Source organism: Uloborus diversus, chromosome 9 (assembly GCF_026930045.1).
Source record: "Uloborus diversus isolate 005 chromosome 9, Udiv.v.3.1, whole genome shotgun sequence".
Classification (NCBI taxonomy): domain Eukaryota; kingdom Metazoa; phylum Arthropoda; class Arachnida; order Araneae; family Uloboridae; genus Uloborus; species Uloborus diversus.
The window spans coordinates 146,288,618-146,312,554 of NC_072739.1; the positions used below are offsets into that span (position 1 = coordinate 146,288,618).

At 35.4% G+C, this 23,937-nt stretch overlaps 1 protein-coding gene across 1 annotated transcript in view; it reads left to right on the forward strand.

The window, feature by feature from the left end:
• LOC129230550 (cationic amino acid transporter 2-like) overlaps window positions 1-22,143 on the forward strand; it is a 121,988-nt gene extending 99,845 nt beyond the window's left edge. The window contains exons 5-6 of the mRNA XM_054864954.1: window positions 17,850-18,945; window positions 21,995-22,143. Of these exons, the coding sequence (XP_054720929.1) occupies window positions 17,850-18,945; window positions 21,995-22,143 (1,245 nt within the window). The remainder of the gene's footprint in view (window positions 1-17,849; window positions 18,946-21,994) is intronic.
• Window positions 22,144-23,937: the final 1,794 nt, after the last annotated feature.

The following is a 23,937-nucleotide window of genomic DNA, read 5'->3' on the forward strand; positions in this document are numbered from 1 at the left end:
TTATTATTGCGGTAAAAACATAAGTTATTTGTAACTTTTTTGAAGGTGTTTTAGGTATATTTTTAATTATTTTATTTAAGATAGTTTTTTTCGTTAGTACTTTACGTTCTAGTACGTTGACATTCGTTTATTATCGTTGTTAATTATTTTCTCTGCACTAAACTACCATGATAGCAAACAATTACTAAGGAATATTTTATCACTTATGATAAAAGGTGGATATCACTTATGAAAAAACTAATCATTCAAATTTAACGGTGTTCCTTGAATCAGAAATTAAATGGGCCCCGACTGTTGATCCTTCTCTTCTACTTTTGAATTTATAATTTGTCTTATCTGTGTACGGTTATAAAACTATTTCAACGGTGTAGTTATTTAGTTGTATTTAATAACATTCTAAACTACTGGGCTTATACATTTTTCTTTTCAGTTTTTTTTTTTTTTTTTGGTTTTTACGCAGTCGGGTTTTTTGTTTTTATTTAATAACTTTTTCGGGTACCTTAATCAGGATTGTCAGAGGCTAAAAAGGGTCGAAACATGCGTAGGACCCTCATCGAGTTTCCACTTATGTTGTATTAAAAAAATGTAGGGGAAAATATATTACAAAAAAGCACAATGATTTAGGGTTGTCCAAGAAGCAATAGTGGTCCAATTATAGGGTTTTCGCGAACAGAAGTTTCCATAATTGAGTAATTCTGCCAAAAAGGGGGAAAATGTACTACTGTGGTATGGGGAGGGGAACTCTTTCTTTAATGATTACTTGATATCAATATTAGACAGACTAATTAATTTCTTTAAAAAGTAATCTGTTCTACATCTTAAACTCTGTACTATAATTTTAGCTATGATCTATTTTACATTAAGAGTTCAGCTAACTTCATTCATCGCTGGAAGATTTCCCTTCCCCTCTGAAAAAAACTATATTTCTGAGAAGTCATTAACTCCAGAAGCGATAATTTGAATCTACAGTGGCTCCTAAAAGTGTTCGCACACCTACGAACTTTCAATAAAATGGGATTCTATCCATTGGTTAGAATTAATATTTCGGAATAGGTACTTAAATACAAGATCAATGATCAATTTTAAACAAAGCTGCATGATTTTTTTCTTAATATTAAACTTAATTTTTTAAAAACCAAGCCTAAAAAGTGCTGGAAAATTAATCTCACAAAAGTCTTCGTACACTTTAAAAAATTTCTTAATATTACTGAACAATCAAACTTTTTATAAATTTATTATTTAGTAGAATATCATGCAGTATCAACAACACCTTTTAAACGTGTGGGAATAGATTTCATTCTTTTTTTTTTTTTTTTTTTTTTTTTTTGCGTAATTTCTGAGTAAGTGTTCAACCACACTTCGAGTCTTACTGTTTCTTGCTCTATTTTCGTTTCAAAGCCGTATTTTCGTAATCTAGCCTCCAGACATCTCTAAATATGTTATATTAAGTTCAAATCTGGAGATTGAAGGGGTATTTTCTAAACTTTGGGACAATTTTTGAGGCACTAGACGCAAACGTTGAAAACCGTGTGCTTCTTATCGTTATCTTGATAAAAAGACAAAGTTGTTTCCGATAACCAAAATTTCGGCCAAGAGTTTAAAATATTTAAATGAACAGCATGATTCATTATTTCATCAAAAAATTCCAAACTATTAAGTCTTAGTGCTGATATGCACCCTCACACAAAAACACCTTCACCGTCCTGTTTAACTGCTCCAACTAAGTTCTTAAGATTAAGTTCCTAATTTTTTGTACTATTTACTGTCATACAACAATTTAACCAAAAATGTTGACTTCGTGTCTATCTGTAAGTAAGACGTAATTCCAAAACGTATTGAGCTTATTTATCATTGATTTTGCTACGAAATGCGAAAGCTTTCTGTTTTTCGCTGGGCCAAGAAAATTTCTGCGGGAAAAGGTCACATTTAATCCAGCTAATCAGAGAACTTGGCGAACAATTTTAGGTGAAAATTAAGTGTAAAAATTTTCATTTAACTCTGCAGAAACCTTTACAGCAATCAAACGTGTATTTTTCATAAATCTTTTAACTGTAAATCTTCGATCACGCTTTGTTAACTTCGCCGGTTGACCTTTTCTTACCTTGTTTTCGGTCCGATTCTTTTTTTTAAAGCATTTTATCAAGCATTTTACTATAGAATAGAATAAATTAACTAATTTAGAGACATTTCAAACCAATTTACCGATACTGTGAGGAAAAAATTCAAATTTCGAATGGTGTTTGTGGTTTTTTACGAATACCAGCCATTTTAAAGTAATAAGCACAATATTAAGGAATCAATAAACAAAAAATTAAAGCCAAATGACTTTAAAGGGTCAACACAATGCAAAAATAATAAAAAAACGACATATGATAAATTTTAATCATGAATTTATTCGAAAATATTTGAGTGTACGAAGACTTTTGTGCAGTATTATTTCTCTGTCTCTTCGTTTTTTGACCTATTTCAAAAAGAAGATCCATCAATATTTTGAAAAAACTACAGGGTTTTATTTAGAATGACATAGGAATGATGGGAAAAAATATTGGACTTCATATTCGAAATCAGTTTTGCGTTATTTCTATTTTACTAAAAAATGTCAAAGTGTACGAACACTTTTGGGAGCCACTGTATGTGTATTATTCGTATTGTAGTCGTATTTTAAATTTTTTCCTTATCACCTAAGAACGTTACCGAAGTAAATTTCCCGAGTTCAAAATTTCATCTGTAGTATCGGACTTAGAGATTCGACCAAATAAAATCATAATTTTTCATTAAATCTCGTTCATTGTTTTTATTAAAACTGCCTAAAATCACGATCCACTTTGATAAATGACAGTCATATAATAAATTTCTCTCTCCGATACACTCTCCCTTCATGTTTTCAATTTCCTTTCACAAAAAAGGAAAACTTCGTATCATAAATTCTCTAGATATACCGGTACTAATCTACCTCCGTCGAGAGAAAAAAAAAATACTTCCAATTTTTTCACGGTAATTTGACCAAATTTCATGAATTACCATAGAAGTCATTTCCGGATGATGCCCATATTTTACACACTAACGATCTCGCCAAAGAAAACTAAATTGCCACAAACGCCATTTCTTCACTTTCTGATTAACTTTCGAGTTTTCTGAATCCGCTTTTCTATTTAAGTTAAGGAAATCTAAATTCGGCCACTGTTTGTTTTTAAAATGGCTGTAATCCTCCTTATTTTGCTGTTATTTATTATTTTAAAGAAATTGTATTCCATTGAAACATGCAATTTCTGGAATCAAGATTTAGCATCGTGCACGTTCAATATCAAGGGTACGTACGCGACGCGAAAAACCTTGAAAGTCCTTGAATTGCTTTTTTTATTCTTTTTCAAGGCCTTGAAAGTGCTTGAAGTGCTTTTTTTATTCTTTTTCAAGGCCTTGAAAGTGCTTGAAGTGCTTTTTTTATTCTTTTTCAAGGCCTTGAAAGTGCTTGAATTGCTTTTTTTTAATTCTTTTTCAAGGCCTTGAAAGTGCTTGAATTGCTTTTTTTATTCTTTTTCAAGGCCTTGAAAGTGCTTGAATTGCTTTTTTTTATTCTTTTTCAAGGCCTTGAAAGTGCTTGAATTGCTTTTTTTATTCTTTTTGAAGACCTTGAAAGTCCTGGAAAATTGGGACAGTTCGCAAAAACTCCTTTATAGTTCTTTTCTTAATCCAAGTAGCCACGCACGTAACGTGATTGATGTAGTAAAACGTGAGCATTAGACAATTCTCCTCCCACGAGAAGTTTTTCGCTAAAGATAGAAACATACATGGTAAAGACAGTACTGTCTAATGTACGTTTTTCTCACTTAGTGCCAAAGAGGCAAAAATGAATTGGAGGATCAGGGATGAAACTTACTCTTTTTAATTTGATATGCTGATTTAAAAATATGAAATATAGTTTGCAGTAAGTTATCGCCCTAAGCCAGGGGCTAACGCAGAAATACATAAAAAACACCGCAAGCTAGTCATTCCATCCGAAGACTGCAGTTTCGTGCGTTTTAGCACTCTTCAGCTCGGAATAAGAAGTAACTGACTAGTGAGCTGAAAGCGGAAAACCTCATAACAGTGCTTTTGAGGAAGAGTGCTAAAAACAACGAAACTGCACTCCTCGAATGGAATGACTGAGCTGGCGGTGTATTTTATGAATATGAAATGAAGCGGCCCGCCAAGTTGAATATTTTTTGTAAAGTTTGTATGTCGATCTCTAATAGATTGGTTGGGCTCTTGCGTTTTCTAATCAGGGTCACTCCAGATCTTCAATTAGCGTAGTTTTTATAATTTTCCCTTTATGTGGCCATCAAACCCTAACTCTGTACCAAATTTCACCTCTCTGAGTTTATGGGAAGTACTAGTTCTATTTTGATGATCAAGAGTGAGTGAGTGAGTGTCATAAATGCGAAACTTTGCTTTCGCTTAACTTCGGAACTAAATGACCTACAGATTTGAAATTTCGGATTTTAAGTATGTGATTATAGCTTACTGGATAACGAAAATTTCTGCGTTATAGTCTCATCAGAAGGTTCTCAAATAGGGGCCTGAAAATGCGGCGAAATGGTTCCAGTAAAGGATGGTACGGCAGTGTTTGCTTCGCGCTCGACTTGGCGGGGACACTGCCGTGCCCCCAAATATAATCAACAGTGACACATCATTAAAATTTCATCATTTGGAAGAAAATTTTTTGAATTTTAAGTTTGGATTATTAATGTAGAAAACAAAACTAAATAGTGAGCAAGCATCACATCATAATTTTTTGAGCGTATTGTAACATTTCAGACAAAATCACTGAAAGTACTATCGTGTTAAACCTTGATTTTCTCGAAAGCTTTTTTTTTTTTTTTTGAGCAATCACGATTGCTTATTGCTTTCATTTGACTGTTTTTGGCGTGCTATCATTTTATTTTCCCGCCAGCACCCTCTGCAGCACCACCGTCGACCGGCTCCTCACGATGCAGCTCCTATAGCGAAAACCGTCTCCAGGTTGCGGCAATATCCTACACTTACACGCATACATACACAACTATACACACACACAAACACATACACCTACACACACATACACACAACTACCCACACATTCATGCTTGCACACAGACACAAACACATATGCCTAGATACACATACACATATCCCGCCCCCACACACACAAACACTCATACACACAACTACCCACACACTCATGCCTGCACACAGACACAAACACACATACCCTCCACACACAAACACACATGCCTACATACACACACACACTCGTGGTTGCGAAAAACATAACTTGAATTCCAGATGTCAAAATTCAATTTAATTTTTAATTTTTTTTTTTTTTTACTATTATTATTATTAAAGTTGCGTTACTTTCCTTCTTGGGATGCGATACATTAAGGGCAGCAAAAATTACTCTTACAGCTTCGTTCAGCTTAATTTAGGTTTTGCAAAGTTGTAAATAACTCCTATTAAACTTGAGATATACCTGAAACAAGTAATTAACTTCAGCTAGAACTCCAATTAAAGAAAATCTTATCCCTCTGACTTAATGTCGGTTCCGGTCGCTAACTCTTTGCATTTCCTGCAATAAGTATGATTTTGGCGTATGAGAAAAACAAATCTGAGGGGAGAGATGGCGCGTTTCTATTGCCAGTTTCTCAAGCTTTCATAAATCCCCGAACAGCTAATTTGAAAGTACCTTCATTTTTACGAGAAATGCTGAAATGCTTAACTCATCTTCAACCGCCTAATTATCTTTCAAGTGATGATATGAAAAATCTGAATTTCACGCTTTTCTGAAACATTGAGAAACTTTCTAAAATGAATGGAATACGTTTCTTTGCTTATAATTAAGTATTTCTTTGGTTTGTGAGGGAAACCTTTGTGAAAGGAACTTTTTTTTTTTTTGTCGAAAATCATTAATGCTTATATTAGTACTCATGTAGGCCGAGGATGGATACAAGAAAGGGCCGATGGGGGCGATCGCCCCTCCCTTGAGGGATTCTAAACCAACAATGTTTCCGAATTGAAGTCTTAAAAGACCGTAATTGTAGGTCATCTTCAATAATATTAGGAGAAGAAACAGGGTTCGAAACTCCAAGTTTTCCGAAATTGAAAGTTTCAAAAAGGCAATTTCAGACGATTTTCGGTGATGAGAGAAAGGTTTAGAGGTCTTCCTCTGGATGTTTTTCAAACTTAAAGTCATAAAGACGCAATTGTAGACCATCTCGTTATATTAAGAGAAGAAATGGGGTTCAAAAATGTTACAACAAAAGGTCACAGATAATAAAGTTGCGGGAACGCTTTCGGTAGTGCTAGACTTTTGGAACACTTCCCTGGATTTTTTTTCGAAATTGAAGCTCTTAAAAAAGGCAATTTTAGAAAAACTTTGGTGACGTAAAAAGAACAGAATAGTTCGATTACCTATTCTCCCCCCCCCCCCCCACACACACAACTATCTCAGTGAAAATGCCAAGCAGCCGTCATGCATGTGTAAATTAGAAACAACGTAACAGGTAAGTACTAAAAATCGATTCCCCCTTCCTTGAAAAATTCCTGGATCCGCCCTTGAGTTAGGCTCTGATGAATTCCGATGGACGGAGGATCAAACAATTTCATTTGCTAAACTTGCTGTTAAGAAAACCAGTTTGAAAAAGAACGCGCATGTTTATGTAACTGTAACCGTTACTATGGCTCTGATAAGTTGAAGCTTGATTTTGAGAGAGTTCAGTAAAAAAGAGAAGCGTTATTGTAGTGGATTTGAGTTCGAGTAAAACTTCTCTGAAAGTAACCCAATTCAACTCTACTCAACGCCAATCACCCTTCTCTCTTACCCTATCCCCAGGCTCTGGTGTTTCTTTACCTTTGTACAACTTGGAGAAATCAATTAAAAATGCAATTAGCCGCCATTTGTGAATTTAGTGGTTGAAACATACTCTCAGATTTAAAATTTTAATACCAACCGAAAGACAGAATTTTCGCAAAATCGGTATGAATTTTCTAAATAGAAGAGCACAAATATTACAGCTGTGGTTGCATTAAAAAATATGATTAAAACAGTTGTCAAATTAATACATTTCGGTAGTACTCTTATATGGAAGATCCTGGACTAGAGTACACATATAAATATCACCCTATGTATTCATATGCAATCTTTCGTTACCCCTGTCGTAGATCTACCAACCCATTTATTCTTCCTGTTATCCTATAACTAAGGCACATATTTACCCCATCCAGGGCCTGATTACCACACAGAACTACTAGACATGGGCCTGGGGCCCCCTCTTCCTAAGGGACCCCAAATTACTTAAAGAATTATGCATAGCCTTACAAATATACAAAAAATACACAAATTTTAAAAATAATAGCCTTCATGGGTCCTCCAAATTATTGTGGGCCTTGGACCTCACGTTTAGTTAGTCGGGCCCTGACTCCATCTGTTTTCTGCTTATAAAATCGTTTAGAAAGCTGTAAGCTGACTCATAAAGCTACATTTTTTTTTTTTTTTGTTCATTGAGTTCTATCTCTTAGAGTTTATATCTCTAAGAGATAGAATCAATTAAACTAACGGAGTAGGGGGGGGGGGTTTTCCTCCATCATTTCCAAGTTTTCTAAGATAAAAAACTTTCATGTAATGAAGTTACATTTCCAACCTTCGTTACATCTTTAGAACACTTTCAATATGCAACGTAATAAATTAAAAACCAGTTTATTGACTGAAAAAATTACTTTTCCGATTCGTTAGCTGAGAGATAAAACTGAAATGCCTTCTAGTCAAAATCCTCAACCCCAAGTGATAAATTCTCATCTCTTCCCGATGCTAATCTCCTCCAAGACGAAAAAAAAAAAAAAAAAAAGAATTTCCTGCCATTACTTTTCTTTCCGCTGCCGTTTCGAAACTTGTTAGAAATCATTACGGAAGCTCCTTCCGTATTTTACGCTCTAACAATCTCAGGAAAATAAAATTCCTGGAGAGAGATTTGCGAATCACAGAGTTTTCTGATTAAATTTCAATCTGCCTTAATCTATTTCTGTATTAAAAAGCCGAACTTGAGTTTTATTACAGCCGCTGCTCGGTTCGGAGGGTTTTTTTACCAACTTTATATTTAACTAATGGAACATACATTACTCTTAGTGGACGGGTTTTCATTTCGACTTGGAAGTTTTTCTTACTTTTCGATGGATAACTTGTTCTCTTGATAAAGATAATTTTCAAAGAATGTCTTTTTCAGAGAAATATAATTTCTACACACAACTAAATATCCAGCACACCCACATGTATTTAAAAAACAAAAAAAAAGTTGCTTCTTTCGGATGGAACATTTGTTCCTCGGGTTGTACAGAAGTCGAGTTTGTACAGAAAATACTCTCGAATATCAGCTAGTCAATTAACAATCAGAGACATGTATTTTCGCAGCAAACAGCTAATACCAATGTTTTTTTTTTTTTTTTTTTTTTTTTTTTTTTTTTTGTCGAAAAATTGTAAATTTTAACTCGGCTGTTTTTGTTTTTGTTTTTTTATTTAATTGCTTATTTATTTATTTATTTATTTATTTATTGCGCTTTCTTCATCGTACATTCACTTTTGTTCTTTATTTTTTTAATATTATTTATTTATTTTGCAGTAGCACTTGAACATATGAATTCATTGACTAGTGTGCACGCATGAAGAGAGGGTAAAATTTTAAAATACAACAAAGTAAACTAGAAAAATGTAAAATGTAACAAATAAAAAAATGAAAAGGTAAAATCTACAACTGTAAAATTGAAAAATTGTAAAAATATAAAATTCAAAAGGAAAAAAAGTACAAACATAAAATGTAACATCTAAAATTGAAAAATTGTAAAAATACAAAAACACAAACGGATAAAATGTTTAAATATAAACTGAAACAGTCCAAAATGATAAAATGCAATAGAAGTAAGAAGTTAAAAGGGTTAGACAGTCTGTAAGTCCTGTGGTTTTTCTCTGGCCTTCCAATATCTGTCATATATGTTTCCAGACACTTCCGAGCATTCCCTGAGATGCACTTCATCCATAACTGTCGCTGCCGCTCAATGTTCAGTTTGGGGAAGAAAAGATATTGAACCTAAAAAGATGTCTCGCAAGGCAATCATGTCCTGTCTCTATACGAAAAGCTACGTATGCGTATCTTGCGGCTAGTATAGCCAGAAGGGACTCTCTCTGGCTCTTATCTTTAACACATTGACTGCTAGGAACGAGATAACTCGTCCTCCAGCCAACACGTTGCTATATTTTTTTCAGCGGGTTCCATTGGCTTTCCTGGCTTTTCTGCCGCGCATAAACGAACATTTAGACAAGGTTCAAAAAGAGAACACAAGATGACCACTACTGCGTTTGCTGTGAAAACATTTTCTGATGCAAGCAGGCGTGCGCGCGATCAAACGAGATAGCGCGCGAGTTTCTTGTGCTGTAGTCTGTGGTAGAGCCGCTATATAGACAGGCCGACGCATCAGCTTAAGTTTAGCCATTTTGGATCGGATTTTTCATTGTTGCACTGGTAGGGTTACCACAGCAAAGTTTCGGGTTTAGCCAAATTTGCCAAAAATAATACTTTATTTAATAAACAATTCACGTGCCGCTAATAATTGCTCGCAGTGAAAAATCACCAAACGCAATAACTTCTCAGAAAAGACAACCACTCAAACAGGCGCTCCGATCCAAAATGGCTGAACTTAAGCTGATGCGCCGGCTCGTATATATAGGGGCCTTAGTCTGTGGAGTAAATAAAAACGTAAAATGAGCAAACGTAAGTATGTTTGTCGCTCGAAGATGCAGTGAAATATGTTACTTTATCGGATGATGAACTAGATGACGATAATGACATTGACAGGGATCAGGGGCGGCAAATAGGGGGAGCAAGAGGGGGCGGTTGCACCCCCAAATATTTTGCACAGAATATTAAGAAGTCAGGAAATTCAATTTACATAATGCGCGAATCAGTGATCATCATATGCAATAGGAAATTTAAAAAAAAGAAAAAGAATCTGCAGATGATCTTTAGTAAAAGTTGATGAAACATGAGACCTGTCCAGACACGAGCAACTGTTTTTCGCTATTTGGATAATAACTTAGAAATTCATGAATCATTTTCAGAACTTCCAGAATAAAAAACAGATGGAGAATAAGGTTGTTTCAACTAAAGAAGAAATTTCCTCATATGGGTTAAACGCCTCATACTTGTAAGTCTAGTGTTAAGATGATGCTTCTGCTTCTAATGTGAAAGGACAGTGCAGAGGTGTGACTGGCCCGATTTTTACGAGAAGTTCCTTGGTATTTTGAGTTCATTGTTGCGCTTATATTTTAAATGTATGTTCAATTAGTGAGTGAACATTGATTCCTTCGGTTAAGAGGCATATTTGAGCAATTCAATACATTGTATATTTTCATAGAAACTTCTTACAAAAGACACGCTATTTTTGAAAAGAAAAATCTTGTATCAACAAACACTTTTGCAGGATGCTCTTTAACTGAGAGGTACAAAATGGTCTTCAAAAGTTAAAACTGGAACTCTTGATTGAGCTCCTATTAAGAGCTTGTTAATTTGGAATTATTGGACGCATTAAAAAAAATATTTAAAAAAGTGACAAAAATCCACATGATGATGCAAAGTCATATGATTGGCTCAATATTTTGTATCAAATAATAGATTCATTCAGTTTCTTATGAAATTAACACAAGATTTAGTGATAAATCTAAGTTCAATAGTATATGTGCAGGTTATTGAACAAGATAAATAAAATATTTCAGTTACACGTAAAAGTTGTTGAAAGAAGCAAAAAGAATTGTTTTGTGAAGAGCCAGTGTACTTCAATGATGAAAAATAAGGACTAGAGCACAAATTTTAAACTTGGGTGGGTTTTTTGTAAAGAGAAAAAATTTTTAAGATGCATTTTTTAACATAACTTTGTGGCTTCAATTATTTTTCACCGATTCCAATCAACTCAGATAACTGTGAAAGATCATTTTCATGTCTCAGAAGATTAGAGTTTTTTTATTGGTACATGATGGGCAAGCAAAACTTTCATCTTCAGCTATACTGCCAAGAGCATGCCACTGGATATTGACGGAATATAGTACCAAGATTTCCTTTTCTTCTGGATTCCAAAAATCGTACATTAAAAATTTACTTTAGAAACGGTAGTATCAAGATCTTTTCTGTTACAGTTTGCTATAAAATAAATTAAAAGTGTGGAAATTAAAATTTGAATTTCTTGAATGACCTTACTAAAAAAAATGTACTCGTATATTATTCCATATTGAGAAAATTCATGTTTAAAAACTCGACCCCCCAAATGAAATGTTGAAATGCCGCCCCTGACAGGGATCGCGTTATCATGCAAAAAATGTGCGTCCAAACCTACCTTATGTGTTGTCCCTTGCTTTGAAAAATATCACAGTGTGGAAAATTTCTAGAAAAAAAAATATAAAATTTGTTTTGTATGCTGTATTATTCATGAAAAAATCCAATAAAACTATTTTCCTTCAAATTGTTTCAAATAATTACCTTAGCGCAGGGAGTCCATATATAGGCTGTCGACGACGCAGTCAACGTGTAAATGTGAAGAGTCTGCCTGAATCGGAAGTCGAAATTCATTTTTTGTTTTATTATGCGTGCTGTTGTGAAATAAGGAACAGGGTTCCGTGAAATTTGTAGTAACTTCTTTTTTTTTTTTTTTTTTTTTTTTTTTTTTTTTTTTTTTTTTTTTTTTTTTTTTTTTTTGCTAGGAAATCAGCCATTTCATTTCCATGTATTCCACAGTGAGCCTGAACCCACTGCAAAATAACTTTTTTTTCCTAAGATTTGTAACGTACTCAAATTAGCAATGCAGTCTTTAATTTTGTGTTGGCTTTAGAGAGACGACAGCTTGAATTGCAGACTTCGAGTCAGACAAAATAAGTTTATCAAAGCTCTCACTCCTAGAAATAAATTGTTGGGATGCCAGCCTTATGATTTCCGCCTCTCCATCAAATGCTGTAGTAAAGGGACCAAAGGACGAATAGAATGCAAATAGGTCGAAGAAAACACCAGCTCCCGTACTTCTTCTTAAAGGACGAATAGAATGCAAATAGGTCGAAGAAAACACCAGCTCCCGTACTTCTTCTTTATTGATGTGAAGTTCTGTTGGGCAAAAGTACAAAATATTTTTACTGTACTGTATATACAGGTAGTTATCAAAATAATGGAAACACTTGGAAAAAATTTTGGGAATCGCTATTCTGCCGTAAATGTTCTGTTTATAAAGGTGCCCTTCTAACTCTAATCACTCACACTGGTGAATCCAGATGGTGATTGAGTTCTGTGGTCACTTTTGCTGCTCTTGTTCGCTTTTTGGACTTTAAGAGTCTGCTTCAATACCCATCGACCTCTTTCACTAAGCTTCTCTTTCCGCCCACTATTTTGCTTTGCAGATCTTGTCTTACCGCGTTGTGGGTATGCTGTCATGACTTTAGATACTGTACCTCTAGAAACGCTAAAAAGTTGAGTTGTTTCAGTTACACTTACTCCAACTTGACATACCCAAACAATTTGGTCTCTGTTAAAATGTGAGAGGTCCGACATTTCAGGCCCTTGAGAAAAAAATCCAACACTTCCAGAACTTCAATTAAGCCACCACATACTACCAGAATATAAGCGTTACTATTTATAAAAAACCAGATATCTAATTTTATTTTTTATTACTTTCGAAGCGCATTCAAAAATGTCCCTTTATTCACAGGTGTGTCCATTATTTTGATAACTACCTGTATTTTCATTGTTTGTAGAAAGTATTTATGTCTCAGACATCATTACAACCAAGTTTTTGAGAAAGAAAGAAATTTTTACCTTATTAGTCCCTTATTTTAGCCTTTTTGCGGCTTAGCCACGATTTTTGTTATCCGCGGCACTTGTGCCACTCGAGCATAATCGGAAGTTAATTGTAGTTTTAAGCACGGCTGCGGAGTCTGAGGGAAAATAACAGACTCCGGCTCCGGCAGTCTTGGAGCCTTTTAACTCCGATTCTGAAACACTGGCAGAGTTGCAGACTTGGAGGAAAGATGACCGACTCCTACTCCTTTACTCCAAAATCCGACTTCGACTCCACACCCCTGGTTTTAAGTGGTGTTGAGCAGGAAAGTTTAGTTGTCTTCTACAGTTCTTCAAGTATCGTGTCAAAGTGTGCATAAAAACATTTTTCCTATAGTATAATAGTTTCTAGGGCTATAGGGTCGGGGTCGGAAAGTCGGAGTAGGATTGATTTTGGGGTGAGGGAGTCAGAGTCGGTCACCTTCTCCCAAAGTTCGCAACTCTGTCAGCTTCAGCGCTGTCGGAGTCGGAGGCTCTAAGGTTCTTGAAGTCGGAGTCGGTCATTTTATCCTCCGACTCCACAGCCCTGATTTTATCAAAGTTTTTAATGAACCCTAACAAACGGCTAAAATATTGGTGAAAATGCAAAAAAAAAAACATATTTCACTTCTCAGAGACGGGTGTTCCTGAAAGCAGAGTAAAAATATTTATATCCCACCTAAAGGATTTATCAATGGGGAAAAAATGCGTTGATGAAATTAACGGCATTCTTTCATCTTCATCGATCATTGATGTAGGAAAGACGACCTAACTCCTTCCTTGAAACTGAAAATTGACCTCCCCAAGTTAAGGTTATTCTCTTCTGTTTCAAGTAGCCTAATGGTTTCCACCTCTCCATCAAATGCTGTAGTAAAGGGACCAAGGGACGACTAGAATGCAAATAGTCGGAGAAAACACCAGCTCCCGTACTTGTTCTTTATTGATGTGAAGTTCTGTTGGGCAAAAGTACAAAATATTTTTACTGTACTGTATATATTTTCATTGTTTGTAGAAAGTATTATGCCTCAAACATCATTACAGCCAACTTTTTGAGGAAGAAAGACATTTTTACCGTATTAATCCCTTATTTTAGCCTTTTTGCGGCTTATCCTGATTTTTGTTTTCCGCAGGGCCTGATTACTGAATAGGCCAACTACGCCGCGGCCGAGGGCCCCCGATATTTTGGGGATCCCAATTGAATGAAATTACTTTAGTCTACGGCTATAATTGTTTCAGCCAACGGCTAAAGCTATAAAATTTGAATACGGGGGTTCCCAAAAAAGTTTTTGGCCTAGGGTCCCTCGATAACTTAATCGGGCTCTGGTTATCCGCGGCACTTGTGGCACTCAATTCCGTGCATAATCGGAAGTTAATTGTAGTTTTAAGCACGGCTGCGGAGTCGGAGGGAAAATAACAGACTCCGGCTCCGGCAGTCTTGGAGCTTTGGACTCCGACTCTGAAAGCACTGGCAGAGTTGAGGACTTGGAGGAAAGATGACCGACTCCGACTCCTTTACCCCAAAATCCGACTTCGACTCCACACCCCTGGTTTTAAGTGGTGTTGAGCGTGAAAGTTTAGTCGTCTTCTACACTTCTTCAAGTATCGTGTCAAAGTGTGCATAAAAATATTTTTCCTATAGTATAATAGTTTCCAGGGCTACAGAGCCGGGGTCGGAAAGTCGGAGTAGGATTGATTTTGGGGTGAGGGAGTCAGAGTCGGTCACTTTCTCCACTGTCGCTGAAGCTGACAGAGTTCGCAACTCTGTCAGCTTCAGCGCTGTCGGAGTCGGACTAATTTTGGGAGTCGGACTCGGAGACTCTAAGATTCCTGAAGTCGGAGTCGGTCATTTTATCCTCCGACTCCACAGCCCTGATTTTATCAAAGTTTTTAGTAAACCGTAACAAAGTGCTAAAATATTGGTGAAAATGCAAAAAAAAAAACATATTTCACTTCTCAGAGACGGGTGTTCCTGAAAGCAGAGTAAAAATATTTATATTCCACCTACAGGACTTATCAATGGGGAAAAAATGCCGTTGATGAAATTAACGGCATTCTCTCATCTCCATCGATCATTGGTGTAGGAAAGACGACCGAACTTCTTCCTTGAAACTCAAAATTAACCTCCCCAAGTTAAGGTTATTCTCTTTTGTTTCAAGTTGCTCTCATCTTCCAATCAATTTTATGAATGTACGAACTGTTCACGTGAAATTGAAATGAAATATTGACTCTTTCAATTTACATTTTCATATTTTCAAGTTATTTTTACCTGGGTTGCGGAGTCGGAGTCAGACTGACTTTGGGGTAAAGAAGCCGGAATCGGGAGTCAAAAGGGCAAAATTCTAAGAATTGTAGCCGGTCATTTTACCTCAAAGTCCGCAACTCTGCCAGTGCTTACGAAGTCAGAGTCGGATTGATTTTGGGGTGAAGGAGTTAGAGTCAAAGGCTGAAATTTTCGGAGTCGGAGCCGGTCATTTTCCCTCCCACTTTGCATTTTATCCCTTTATGAGAAATTTCCTGCTAGGCCTCAATCATCGATGGCAACAATTACGGAGGTTTTCAGCACATGAACTTGATAATTACATGCAGGGTTGTTTTTTTTTTTCGGAAAGAATAAATATTTACGGAAACCAATCAAGACTTGGTAAAAATTTCCTTCTAAATTAAATAGAAAATACATTGGCAATCAAATAATCCTTACTAGTACAGGGTGGCGACAGAGCAGGGAAAAGCCAGGGAACTTTATTAATCAAGGAAAAATCAGGGAAATATCAGGGAATTTTGAAAAAATAACAAAAAATCAGGGAAAATTGATTTTATGAAGAAAAAAAATTATTTTTTTGCTTTACAAAATTAAGTACTCTTAATTCCCTACGCATTTTCCGCCAATTATTTGTTCAAAAAAAAAGTAAAATTAATGAGGTGCGATTATACACTGCCGCATATTTGTGTATCTTTTTTCCTCAACGTCAAAGTATTGAATCTTACTTATTAACCACAGGATGAACTTCCTAAGATTGCTTCTGTGTCTGTTAGGTTGTTTATTTTACCTAGCTTGAAATTTTCTTCTGCGCTTTCAATGCTACGTAAAATAAACAACCATACAGGCAAAGAGGAAGTCTTCATTAATGCCTTACCTCCTTTGCCTTTATTCCATTGTCTCGAAGTAATTAAGTACTGTAATAACGATTTCAAGAAGAAATCTTTGGTTTTTGAATTAATACTATAAAAGCTTAAAAGTTATTACTTCTTTGCGTTTTTAATTGCTAAAATTGAACTTTCAATAAAAAAAACTTTGTTTTTTGCCGTTATACTATTTGTTGTCACCGCAGATTATAAAGGTTTTCTTTTCTTCAGACTTAGGTAATTTTTTAATTTCATAACCAAGTTGTATTCTTCTTTTATACCTATAATATGAAATTAACTAATTGCTTTTTTTTTTCTTGCATTTCAAAGTTGTTTGTTACAAAAGCAATCTAAGATTTTTTTTTCCTTACATACTGATTTTAATTTGAAATAGAGTCAACTTGCGTACTTAAGTAAATATCTTTATTTTTTTATTGTTAAAATGCTGTATTCATTCATTAAAACCTATGTTCTTGATTAGAGAATTAGTTATATAAGTTTAGTTATAAGATTATGTTAGGTAATTAAAAGATTAGATATAATAAGATTATATTTGATTAGTTATAAGATTAGTTATATAAGAATAACTACATTACTTCTATTCTTTCACTATTACTTGTTATTCTTGCAACAATTATTATCCTGTTTGAAAACTTAGTTCAAAATAATTTCAATTACTTTTTAGTTCTATCATAATACATATATATTTTTAAGAGTAATTTTCATAGTTTCTTAAAATTCTTATGCTAAGTGGTTTCTGGAAGTAAAGTATTTTTTTATTTTTAATTTTCTATAATCTTTCAATGTATAAAAATTTAATATACTGTTTTGTAGGTCCTCCCCCCCCCCAAAAAAAAATGTTTTTTTTAACCATTTTATTAAAAAAGATCTTTTAAAATATATCTTTAGTTCAACAACTTTACACAACTTAAAACGTTTAAAATACTGCATTTTATACAAACATACAATGGATTTCAAGTAGAGCAAAGAAAGAAAAACACTATCATTGGTAACGTAAATCAGGGAAATTTGGTGAACTTAATCAGGGAAATAAGGGAAAAGTCAGGGAACTTTTTTTCACAGTTCTTGTCGCCACCCTGTAAATAATAAAGCTGAAAGTCGCTCTGTCTGTCAGGATCTCTGTGACGCACATAGAGCCTAGACCGTTCGGCCGATTTACATGAAATTTGGCACAAAGTTAGTTTGTAGCATGGGGGTGTGCACCTCGAAGCGATTTTTCGAAAATTCGATGTGGTTCTTTTTCGATTCCAATTTTAAGAACAAAATTCTCATAAGATGGACGAGTAAATTACGAAATTATCATTACATGGAACCGTAACATGGGCCGGGGGAAATTACTCCCAATTAAGTTCATCAAATGTTAGCTTCATAGTAAACTTTTTGAGCATGTATGATTAGTGCAGACCCAGCAGTGCGGGGACGGGGGGCACGACCATAAGGGACCCAACGGCCCAAGAAATTAAAAATAAAAAATTTAAAAAACTAGCACGGAGACTTATTAACGTTGCAAGTATACGCTGCTGGCCTCTGAGGAGGGGCCCTACCTATTTTGGGGCCCAAAATTTATAGATCCGGACCTGGATTAGTGAATACCTTTCTAAGGCTGAAGGGAGTATAATGTTTAAATACCCGAGCAAAACCCTGCACTCAAAAAAGGGGGAGGGCTAGAAAAAAAATAATATTTTCGATAGCCTTAAAGCCCAAATTAACTTTATGCCTTTGACTGATCTGAATTCGAAAAATAACTTTAGTTAGCATTAGTAGAAAAAATTACCTTAGAAATGGCTTACATTCAGTTGAGTATTGTAAATTGTAGGTCATCCATTACATAGTTTTTTTTTTTCTTTTCATTTCTAGATATTTTCTGCTGCTTCCCTCTGCTATTTTGCCTTTGTTGGCTATGACATAATCGCCATATTCACAAGAGATTCTCCGCACCGGGGTAGTACATTTCCCACAGTCGTCAGTCTGATCTTCCTGGTTGGTCTCCTAGCCACTTTTGCTATGTCCGTGGTCCTCACTCTGCTAGTGCCATATTCACTGCTGGAAATCCGGGGCCCTATCTTGCAAGCTTTCGACATCAGAAGCGTCACTGGAATGAAATACTTCGCGACCGTAGGGGCGGTATCGGGATTGGTTTCAGCAGCAGCAGCATCGGTCTTCTCCTTGGTGAAACTGCTCCAGTCGTTGACGAATGACGGTCTCCTGTTCAAGTTTTTAAGCAGGACACAATGCCACACGCTTTTGTCTACCGGTATCATGTGCTGTTCGCTTTCTTTCTTCTGCGATGTGAAAATCTTGGCTCATGTGTTGGGAATCGGGACATTATTTGCTTGCATATCCGTTGCTGTAAGTGTTCTGTGTCTCCGCTACGGCGTTTCAGTTCAGCTGCGAACTCCGACGGACTTGCTGGAGTTGTCTGAAGAAGATTCCACCATTGAAACAACCAAAGTCCCCGAACAGCAAACGAACAGAGAAACTCAGACCGAAAAAGACAACGTCAAAGAATCTGTTCGGGGCAAGATGGATTACGGCTCTCTGCACCCCAGATCCCTGTCCGTGGATTTCGTCGACGAGTCTTACGTCACATGTCTGTCTGAAATGTCCCCGCACTGGACTAAAGAAGAGCCTACGCACAGATCTGCAGCTACAGCAGCTGGACTTATTGCCGCAGCGATGCTCGTCATGTTACTCATGGGAGTTGTGACTCTCCACATTCCAAGACTCTTGCCCAGAAGTCGGTGGTGGACGGAACTCGTGGCTTGCGTTCTGTTCGTCACTATCATTGGCTTTTCTGCCGCCATATGTCGTCAGCCAAAGCACAAGCCAAGGATTCGCAACAAAGTTCCATGTGTGCCATTTCTTCCTCTCTGTGCCATATGGATGGACGTACACCTGCTTTTAGCTTTTTCATCAACAGCTTGGATAGTGTTCTTCGTATGGTCCCTTATTGGTAAGAAAACACACATTTCTAAACTCGTTTCAAACCTTCACATGCATTTCATAAGAAGCACCTAGAAGTAAAATGTTGTTGTGCCAAAATTTTAATGTGAAGATAACTACAACAATTGGTAAGAGAAACTCTTATATGTTTTACTAGCTTTTACCCGCGGCTTCGCTCACGTTGATGTAGTTTTTTTTCAATCGATTCAAGTTAACGGTCAACACAGGCAGAGGTCAAATAGTTACCAAAAAAAAGTTTGTCTCCAGTTTCGCTGACATTTCAAATTGCCTGCCCCTTTAAATGTATCAAAAGGTGTGATTAAAATTGAAAATCAGGAGGAAGAGGGGTAAATGAAATGTCGGCGAAACTGGGAGGACACCCAAAAAATTACACAAAATATTTCACGAAAACGTTTAGGAGTTCTAAAGAAGTTACTTTGGTTAATTCTCGAAAAATCCAATTCAAGTGAGGTCAACTATTCTTAAATAAAGTGAAACAGTTCTCTTCCCAATCTTCGTCAAATAATATCAAGCGCTACACCGGCTCATGATTATTTTCAAAAATCTTCATCAGTACAGGTCCGATAGAACAAAAAACAAAAACAAAATAAAAAAAAGAAAGAAAGAACAATATTCTTTATTGTCACCATTAAAGTAGGGACATTAATTCGACAAAATCCTAATTAGCATCATTAACCCTTAAAAATACACACACAAAAAAGAAAATGAAAAGCTTCATAAAAATTTTAAATAAATTTGCCAATGCACTATCGTAGTCGCGTGGTGAGACTGGAGATAAAAAATGAATTTGGTGGATTAATTTACATTTTAATAGTAGTTTTAATGTTATTTAAGAATGTTGTTTCACTAATTTGGCGGATTAATTTTAACTTCAATACCTCATAATACTTAATGATCTTTTTACCAAAATTAACTTGGTGGAATTTTTACACATGGTGAAAAGCGAGAAACAGTATTGCGTACTCTTTAGCTTCACAAACAGCGACAGTTGAAAAAACTTCCAAATGCCTTAGCTATTGAAATGATTCCACAAAAAAAAGTTTGGCTAAATTCCTGCTGATCGATTAAATACCCAGTCAACACAAATAAATTTAAAAAAAAAAAACGCATTAATTGCCTCAATGTTGCATTAAAATGGAAAATAATCAGCCAAATTCATGTAGTATTTGCCAATCTTGTGCAGAAACCTTACTTCAAGACTTGACTTGAGAAAAGCCTTGAACAGTCACGAAAAGCAAAGATAGTCAACGATACAACAATTGTCGCTATCGACAGGGACTTGAGATGATACACTAAATACTGTATTGAGTTGAGGAAAGCCTTCGAACATGGAACTAAAAAGCTCATAACTTGTTTTTTATTCTACTTAGAAATTTTGAACAGGTGCCATCTTTAGCAGAAAAATCAGAGCTTTCGATGGACATATAATGTAAATATGTGCAACATCCCCATATTAGAGAATTTATACGAAAGTTGTTTTATTGCCCCTAAGGGGGTTTTGCCCCCCATAACGGGATAAAAACTACCCTATGTGTTATTCTGCTGCATAAGCTATATTATTGTCAAGTTTAATCAAAATTCGTTCTGTAGTTTTTGCGTGAAAGAGTAACAAACATCCATACATCCATATAGACAAACTTTCGCATATATAATAGTAGTAAGATATAATAGTAGTAAGATGACCGGAGATGGTAATAGTAGCCTTACAGATGCTGCTAGACCGCACAATTTGGAGGCGAGGGAATTCAATGAAAGCGTACCTATGATCTGAGGTCTGAATTTGGCATGCGTTTTAATTGAATATTTGAAAAGTCCATTTACATCCTTACGGTTCTCAATGTCTCATATGTTATACAGATAATGCTCAAGATTTTTCAATTACATCTACTTTTTATAGGGCTATTAGTTTTAGAGGCCTAACTAAAAGCTATTTTTCATGTATTAGCTAATAGTTTACAAACGTTACTTAGAATCTTTTATTGGGCTCTAATCAGTGTGAAAATTTTTCCAAAAGCATTTTTACCACTCACTTTAACTGTTGGCTCATACTTGGTGTCAGAACATTTCAGAAGGCTCGTTGTTTAACCCGGAAAAGCAAACATTTTCTTTCTTTTCTCAAAATTAATTTTACTTTTCAATGTATGTGCAGTTTTTATTTTTCGGAGTCATTTTTGAAAAAGAAAATGTTAAATTATCTTAGTCAAAAACTAATGCTACCAAATGGCATCACTAGACAGAGTCTGACTGTACATTAGGGTGGTGCAAAAAAGGTGCCAGTGTAAAAAAGGCTATAAGTTTTTGTAGTTTGTTCCTTTTGATGAAAAAACACAAAATATGAAATTTGAAATGAAAATTCTGATATTTAGAGGTAGCTCAAAAGACCTCGAGTTTGTTATCATGAGAAAGAGTATGGGTTATACATTTAATATATATCTATATGTATATATATATGTATATATATTAACTGACATTTAAAAAATAAATTTGATTTGGGTTTCATTTCATAGACTTTTTCACTATCGTAGAAAAAATTTTTTAAAAAGAGTCCCAGAAATAGTCGTTTCCTGCTATTGAGATTTTAAAATTTAATAAACTGAACAGAATGAGATGGGCCCATCTCCTTAGAATTGAAAGTGATAGAGCTGCTTTGAAAGTGTCCAATGCAGGTCCCTTTTGAACTACGACTAAGGGGTAGACCGAAAATAAGATGGGTCCACAGTTTGAACTGCGAAACCTGTGTTATTAAGATCGAAAACTGGAGGTCCACGGCCAAGAGGAGAGTAGCCTGACAGTATCTTTAAAAGAGTGCTAAATCCCTAAACGGGTGTCAAGCATACCATGATGATGATTTTAAAACTTTGAGCAATCAACTATAGAACATAAAAATTCAAAAAAAAAAAAAACGAAAAATGTTTTAAAAACAACAATTTATAATTCAAAGCGAAATTGATTGATTGATTCATTCATTCATTGCAAAAACTTTATTTATTAATTTTTTTCTCAAACCCATTCATACATTTTTGTTATCTTCTTTACAGGCACCTTGTTGTATCTCTGCTTTGGGATATGGAATAGTAGCGAGCGGCGATCTCAAGATACCCAGAACGTCAACTTGCTTTCAGTTGCCGAAGATGTGAATGACTCGGACAAAGAAAACATCCAAGATAGCTTCCAAGATGATTTCTAAACTTATCTTACTTAAGGGAAAAGGAATCATAAATCATGTTCATTTATTTCATCTTCCTAAAGACACAACTCTTTGGAATAATCTTGCCGGAATGACAAAGAAAACTTCTTCCGCCAAGATGGTGGACGAAATTTGGCTTTTTGTCAGTCATTGTAATTTCAAAATTGAGACAGAAGTAACTGCCATCAATTGCAGAAGCAGACAATGGGGGAAGGACGCAAAACTCATTATTAGTGTGGCGTAAGGATGTGGACGCGGGGTGAGCGGTGCATGTCCGTGACGGGGTTTGATCCACCGACCTTGGTGATGGTAACCCAGTGCTTTAATCTCAAAAAAGAACCTCATGGCTCGGGAGCAAAGTTGGGTTATGTGTTCTTTGACGCACGCCACATTAATTTCACTTTTGGAACTAAACCGACTGCATTTAATCATCTGCGTGCTCATTTGAGAGCATTGATTCTACTATAAACCCTTCGAACGGAATATCAATCCTCCCCCTGCTTTGAGGAACTTTCCTCTCTAAGATGGATTACATTTTCCTTTGAATTTTCCACGTACTAGTTAACTTACTTGTATTTAGTTTTGTTTGCCTTGATTCAAAACAACTAAAACAAAATATAAAAAAATATTGCTGTGCATATTTTGAGATCATGCTTGAAATTTTCAATCCGACTAACCTTTTACGCAAAGCTCCACTAATGAATGCTAACCCTAAGCTATATCCGCATGAAAGATGGATTCTCCATCCGAAGGGTTAAATAAATTAGAATGTCAATTGTTTGATCCACCAACGATCATTAAAGGATAATTGGTGATAAGCTACCCAGTACCGGTAAACACTAATGTATCTCGCCAATGTTGCATCCATTTCGCGCCAGAAAAGAAGAAACATATTAATTCTTTTCCCTTCCCCCAATGTAAACTCAATTATGCTTTTACCAGTCAACTATTATTATAAATATACCGTCTGCTTTATATATTTAGTTTCCAGAGAGCCAGTCTAAAAAGAGCACGAAGATTACTTTAGATAAAAAAAAACATTTCATTAATTATCATCATCAAAAATACCATGTCCGAATTGGAATACATTTACGACTTACAAAAGCAAACCGTGTAACTGCGAAATGGCTACTTTTTGTATATCATTATCATTACAATGGGTAAGTATTATATGTTTCAGGAATGCCACATTTAATCTCAACAAACATGTTTCATGTGTTGGTAGTGGTTCGTGGGTTGATGCCCCCGACCCTCCAGAACAACATAATCGGTAAATGCACAGGCTTTAAGCAACGATGGATGGAATTCAAAATCTCGGCTAAAACGTGAATGTTATTGATATGTATTGCACTTTTTTCGTCGATATCTAAGTGATTATCAAGGTATATTAAAACGCGATTGTCTGAACTTGTACGAACCAAATTGTCACAATATATAAATGAACTATCTTCTTCCTCTTATACGATTGAAAGCACAAAATCAAAAACAAGCATCCGATCTTCAAGACAACAAGGACATGGGAGAAGGGAAGGTAAATTTGAGGTCAAAACAACAGAAATAACAGCGTAAGTCTGTAGTAATGTGACAATATTTGCCATTTTGCAATTAGGTTGTGCTCTTTTTAAAATCTTGACTGTCCTTACCGGGAAACCTTTTGTAATGAAATTACATTCAGCAGATTTTTTGACTTTAAAATTAGGTTTTGAAATTCCTTCATTTTTAATTTAATTTAATTTAGTACAGACGTTTCGTGCATCATCATCTTTGGAAAATATTGTTCATCAAGATGCAAAT